The 6,740-nt window shown below is 48.7% G+C and overlaps 1 protein-coding gene across 1 annotated transcript in view; it reads left to right on the top strand.

The window, feature by feature from the left end:
• Nucleotides 1–6,740, top strand: part of ZNF541 (zinc finger protein 541) — a 43,328-nt gene that overhangs the window by 28,121 nt on the left and 8,467 nt on the right. Inside the window, exons 9-11 of the mRNA XM_017500424.2 lie at nt 4,268–4,331; nt 4,934–5,076; nt 5,481–5,584. Of these exons, the coding sequence (XP_017355913.1) occupies nt 4,268–4,331; nt 4,934–5,076; nt 5,481–5,584 (311 nt within the window). The remainder of the gene's footprint in view (nt 1–4,267; nt 4,332–4,933; nt 5,077–5,480; nt 5,585–6,740) is intronic.

The following is a 6,740-nucleotide window of genomic DNA, read 5'->3' as shown; positions in this document are numbered from 1 at the left end:
TTTTTGAGGCAGGGTCTCACTCTGTCACCCAGGCTGGAGTGCACTGATGCGATGACAGCTCACTGCAGCCTCTGTCCCCTGATCTCAAGTGATCCTCTAGTCTCAGACTCCCAAGTACCTGTGATTACAGGTGTGCATCACCACACCAGTAAATGTGTGAGCCACTGTGTCCAGCCTGTGTCTTTTTTTTTTTTTTTTAAGACGGAGTCTCACTTTGTCACCCAGGCTGGAGTGGAATGGCATGATCTCGGCTCACTGCAGCCTCCACCTCCCAGGTTCAAGCAATTCTTCTGCCTCAGCCTCCCGAGTAGCTGGGACTAGAGGTGTCCACCACCACGCCTGACTAATTTTTGTATTTTTAGTAGAGATGGGGTTTCACCATGCTGGCTAGGCTGGTCTCCAACTCCTGACCTTCAGTGATCCATCTGCCTTAGCCTCCCAAAGTGCTGGGATTACAGGTGTGAGCCACCACGCCCAGCCTGGCCTATGTCATTTACTTAACAGCTTTATTGAGCTGTACTTCACGTATCTTGCGAATCACCCATCTAGAGTATGCAGTGTTTTTTAGGATATTCACAAGGCCGTGCACCCATCACACAGTCTAATTTTAATTTTTTTCTTTATTTTTGTTGCTCTGTTTGCTTACACACAGTGTAATTTTACAGCACGCTTAACATCCCCAGAGAAGCCAGAGCTCATTAGCAGTGACTCTGCCCGTATCCCCACAGTCCCTTGTTCCCCAGTCTGGGCACCCACTCGTCTGCCTTCTCCCTTTGGATTTGCCTATTCAGGACATTTCATATAAGTAGAATTGTACAATATGCAGCCTTTTGTGTCTAGTGCGTTTCACTTGGTATAATGTTTTCAGAGTTCCTTCATATTGTAGTGCGTATTAGTTCCTTTGTATGGCTGAACATGTTTTTTTTGTACAGATGGGCCACATTTTTTTTATTCATCAGTTGATGGACATTTGGGTTGTTACCACTTAGGGCTATTATGAATAATGCTGCCATGAACATTTGTGTAGACATTTTTTGAGTTTTTTTGGGAGACAGGGTCTCACTCTGTCACCCAGGCTGGAGTACAGTGGTGCAGTCACAGCTCACTGCAACCTCAGCCTCCTGGGCTCAACTGATCTTCCTGTTTCAGCCTCCAGAATAGCTGGACCTACAGCCACAGGCACGTGCCCCCAACCCGGCTAATTTTTTGTAGTTGTTTTTTAATAAAGAAGGGGTCTTGCCATGTTGCTCAGACTGGGCTCATACTCTGGGGTGGGCCAGATGTGGTGGCTCATATCTGTAATCCTAGCACTTTGGGAGGTTGGGGCAGGTGGATTACCTGAGGTCAGGAATTCAAGACCAGCCTGGCCAACATGGCAAAACCCCATCTCAACTACAAACAGAACAATTAGCTGGGCATGGTGGCAGTTGCCTATAATCCCAGCTACTCAGGAGGCTGAGGTAGGAGAATCACTTGAATTTGGGGCAGAAGTCGCAGTGAGCCAAGATCGTGCCACTTCACTTCAGCCTAGGTGAAAGAACGAAACTCGGTCTCAAAAAAAGAAGGGGAACTCTGAGGTGAAACAGTCCTCCAGAATTGGCCTTCCAATGTGCTGGGATTGTAGGCCTGAGCCACCACAGCCAGCCTTATGTACAGGTTTTTGTGTGGATTTATGTTCTCAGCTCTCTTGGGTAGATACCTAGGAATGGAATGCTGGGTCGTATGGTAACTCCGTATTTAACTGTTTACGAACTGCCAGATTGTTTTCCAAAATGGCTGGGCCACTTTAAATTTCCACTAGCAGTATATGAGCATCTTAATTTCTCCCCATTCTTGCCAACACTTGTTATTGTCTGTCTTTTTTAGTATAACCATCCTACTAGATGTAAAGTGTTCCATTTGGAGGACAAACTTTTTCAATTTCCATGAAGTCTAATTTTTAATTTCCATAAAGTCCAATTTTAATTTCCATGAAGTCTTGTGGTGTGATATATTATGTGTAAAGATTTGCCTGATCCAAGGTCATGAAGAGTTACTCCTGTTTCCTTCTAAGAGTTTTGACTCTTATACTTAGGTCTGTATTCGGTCTGAAGATAACTTTTATATATCACATGAGATAAAGGTACGAATTCATTTTTTTGCATGTATGTATCCAGTTCTTCCAGCAGCATTTTTTGAAGACTTTCCATTGAATTGACTCAGCACAATTCAGTGTTAGAAATCAATTGACCATACACGTGTGGGTTTATTTCTGGGTGTTCAGTTCTTTTTTTTTTTTTTTTTTTGAGACGGCGTCTTGCTCCGTCACCAGGCTGGAGTGCAGCGGCACAATCTCAGCTTACTGCAACCTCCGCCTCCTGGGTTCAAGCAATTCTCCTGCCTCAGCCTCCCGAGTAGCTGGGACTACAGGTGTCTGCCAACACACCAGGCTAATTTTTATATTTTTAGTAGAGATGGGGTTTCACNGTCTTGCTCCGTCACCAGGCTGGAGTGCAGCGGCACAATCTCAGCTTACTGCAACCTCTGCCTCCTGGGTTCAAGCAATTCTTCTGCCTCAGCCTCCCGAGTAGCTGGGACCACAGGCACATGCCACCATGCCCGGCTATTTTTTGTATTTTTAGTAGAGATGGGGTTTCACCATGTTGGCCAGGATGGTCTCCATCTCTTGACCTTGTGATCTGCCAACCTCGACCTCCCAAAGTGCTGGGATTACAGTCGTGAGCCACCGCGCCCGGCCCTGGGTGTTCAGTTCTATTGCATTGTATGCTTATCCTTATGCCAGTATCACACTGTTTTGATCACAGTAGTAGCTTGTAAGTTCTGGGTTTTTTTTGGTGATTTTGAAGGGTTTTTGTTTCTTTGTTTGTTTTTTTGAGACAGAGTCTCACTCTGTTGCCCAGGCTGGAGTACAGTGGCATGATCTTGGCTCACTGCAGCCTCTAACTCCTGAGTTCAAGCAGTCCTCCCACCTCAGCCTCCTGAGGTGCTGGAATTACAGGAGTGCACCACCATGCCAGGCTAATTTTTGTATTTTTAATAGAGACAGGGTTTCATTATGTTGGCCAGGCTGGTCTCAAACTCCTGACATCAGGTAATCTGTCCACCCCAGCCTCTCAAAGTGCTGGGATTACAGGCGTGGCCACCGTGCCCGGCCTATTTCTTTAGATATTTCTTTCTGTGCCTTTCCCCTTTCCATCTGCTACTCCTGTTACATGTAGTTGCTGTACTTAATGTATCCCACATTTCTCTGAGGCTCTTTATTTCGCTTCATTCTGTTTCTCCTTGTTCTTCAGATTCCATAGTCTCTACTGCTCTGTCTTCAAGTTGACTGACTGTTTTCTTCCTGCCAACTCAAACCTATTGAGCCCCATTTTGGTTATTTTACTTTTTTTTTCTCAACAGCTTCACTTGCCAATATTTTGCTTTCTAACCCCGGAATTCCCATTTGGTTCTCTCTTTTTAATAATTTCTATATCTTAGTGATATTCTGTCTATGATGAGAAATTGTCGCTATGCCTTCCTTTACTTCTTTAAGCATGGGAGCTGAGGGAGAGGCAGCCTGGGCTGCACCTACCTGGATTAGAACCCTCGGAGCTGGGAGCTGGCTGGGTGAAGGAGCAGGTCACAGCTCAGATGCAGCAGCCTCTTGTTGTTCTTATCAATATTTAGTTGATTTTTAATTTTTTTGAGATGGAATCTCACTGTGTTGCCCAGGCTAGAGTGCACTGCTACAATCTCGGCTCACTGCAACCTCCACTTCCCGGGTTCAGACGATTCTCCTGCCTCAGCCTCCCAAGTAGCTGGGATTACAGGCACCCGCCACCATACCTGGCCAATTTTTGTATTTTTAGTAGAGATGGGATTTTGCCATGTTGGCTAGGCTAGTCTTGAACTCCTGACCTCAAGTGATCTGCCCACCTCAGCATCCCAAAGTGCTGGGATTACAGACGTGAGCCACTGCGCCTGGCCTAGTCGATATTTTTTAAATATTTGAAAATGAATGATTCTTTTAAAATGAATATTTCTCCAAGTGCTGAATGACCTTAGGACAATTTCCGGAGACTTGAGCATGTTGTTTTTATATATACGTATACTTGTCATGAGTTAATTTGTTTGCTGAGTTCCTCCCTCTACCTTTTCAGAAACGCTACCGTCTCCCATGAGATCTTAGAGAGCCTGCTTTCAGCTGCGTCCACACAGGCAGGCAGAGGGCCCTGTGGGTTACCTGCTGTCAGTCTTCTTGAGCCTTTTCACTCTGTGTTTCTAGATCAAGTGGATGGGTCTTTTGGCATCTGTGTGTTGAAGGATGACACCAAGATCAGCATTGAGCCGTAAGTTGGGTCCTTTCCAGTGAAGCTGCTTTTTACCCCACCTCGAGTTCTAGGGTTCATTTTCCCAAGGGTTCCTTCTTCCCATGGGGGGTTCAGGTTTACCCACAAAGGCTCCCTAGGTGTGAGGCCGAAGATGTTTCCAAGTATCTGTAGGAAGATCCCCAATATTCCTCCTAGAAGTTCAGCTATATATGTGGTTGGGCGCATGAGGACAGAATGCCCCGGGCCTTGGGGTTCCAGGTAGAATAGGTGATGGCAGAGAGCGAGGCGTGAGCGTGCCTGGAGGATGTGGCTGGATGGCTGTGGTGTGGATATAGACACATGCCGGCTGTCAGCTTGCACCTCCCCGGCCTTGACCCTGAGAGAGAAACGTGGCAGTAAGGAAAGCAGAGGAAGGGAGGACGTGTCCCTGCAGAAGTTTCTGAGATGTCTGCGTGCATCTGTCGGGGACAGGACGTACCTGATGCACCTGAGAGACAGCAGAGGGCTTCCACGGAACAGGCTGTGGCCCGAGAGCAGGACGCACAGAGCGTCTCCATTTCACTCCCCACCTCAGTCACATTTGGACGTCTCCCATATCTGTGCGTGTGGCCTCATTTCAGACACATCAATATAGGAAGCCGGTTTCAGGCAGAGATCCCAGAACTCCAGGAGAGATCCCTGGCTGGAATTGACGAGCATGTAGCTTCTCTGGTCTGGAAGCCGTGGGGAGATATGATGACCAACCCAGAGACACAGGACAGAGGTGGCTGAGGCTTCGAGGCTAAGTTCCTAAGGGCCCTTCTTCCCCCTCCATTTCCAGGGAGTTTTTCCTCCTGCGTCCCAAACTCCTGACCACTGGGTACAAGAAGCAGTGTCCCTGGGTGTGGGAGGGAGCTGGCCCTCAGCCAGCGTTGCTTCTTCCATGCTGCCTTCTCCCTCCCCTACCTCTTCTGTCACATGGTAGCTGGTCAGGCCATCCAGAGCGGGTGCTGGGACAGGGTTCTGCTCTTCATCCTCATCCATCCCTTTCCCCAGCCTGCCCTCAGTGGAGAGGCAGGAGAGAGAAGGGGAAGGCACCCTCTCTGTGCCATCTGTCGGGAAGTGTTCCTCCCTGGCACCTGCTGACTCCTGTGTGCCTCCTCTTCCTCATGACCTTTTTGGAAACAGTGACCGAGCTCTGTAACGTGGCGTGCTCCAGCGTGATGCCGGGAGGGGGCACCAACCTGGAGCTTGCTCTGCACTGCCTGCACGAGGCTCAGGGTGACGTTCAGGTGAGGCACAGCCAGGGGACCCTCCCTGCTCTCCTGGGGCCCGGGGTTCCAGGTGCATGCGACCAGCGATCTGCTTGGGGGTTCAGAGCAGATGGAAGCTGGAAGAAGACCGCCCATCCTCTTCCCCAGCGGCTTTGGGATTGCAGTGGTCTTTATGTACTGACTGTAAGGGAATGCCAAGACACAGGCCCAATTCATAGTTACTTGTCCGGGGCAACAACCAAGCGCAGGAGCTCCTCTGAGATCGCAGGGGCTCCTCTGAGATCGCAGGGGCACTGGAGAAGGGAAGCCCCGGAGACCAGCTCAGGACCGGCATTCATCTACTTCATTCCTTGGGCTTTAGCTTTCGATTGAACGCTCACATATACAAACCTCTGATGCAACATAAACGGCTCTACCTACTCCATAGACCCTCCTCACAATTCTGGGTCTAACTGCGAAGAGTGGGAGAGGAAGGGCATAGCCTGTGTTATCTAAGAGCTAACGGTCATGGCATGGTCTTGCTTTTCACCAAGCTGAGAGGCAGTGTCTGGCATATAGCAGGTCCTCAGCAGAGTGGCAGTACATATTTATTGGGTACCTGCTGGGTGCCTGTACTGTAGGCACTGGAGCCAGGGCTGGCTGAGGGGCTCCATGCTAGCTTCAATGCTCTGTTGTCTCTGTCATGAAATTCTTGGCCAGTGTGGTGGCTCACGCCTGTAATCCCCGCACTTTGGGAGGCTGAGGCAGGTGGATCATGAGGTCAAGAGATCGAGACCATCCTGGTCAACATGGTGAAACCCCGTCTCTACTAAAAATACAAAAATTAGCTGGGTGTGGTGGCCTGTGCCTGTAGCCCCAGCTACTCAGGAGGCTGAGGCAGGAGAATCACTTGAACCTGGGAGGTGGAGATTGCAGTGAATCAAGATTGTGACATGATCTTGATTCACTGCACTCCAGCCTGGGTGACAAAAGCAAGACTTCATCTCAAAAAAATAAATAAATAAATAAATAAAATAAATAAAAATTAGCCAGGCATGGTGGTGGGCACCTGTAATCCCAGTTACTCAGGAGGCTGAGGCAGGAGAATTGCATGAACCTCGGAGATGGAGGTAGCAGTGAGCCAAGATCGTGCCATTGCACTCCAGCATGGAAGAGTGAGACTCCATCTCAAAAA

Source organism: Cebus imitator, unplaced genomic scaffold, assembly GCF_001604975.1.
Source record: "Cebus imitator isolate Cc_AM_T3 unplaced genomic scaffold, Cebus_imitator-1.0 Scaffold266, whole genome shotgun sequence".
Taxonomy (NCBI): Eukaryota; Metazoa; Chordata; class Mammalia; order Primates; family Cebidae; genus Cebus; species Cebus imitator.
Note: the sequence above shows the minus strand (reverse complement) of the source record. Positions and strands in the feature narration are given on the sequence as shown.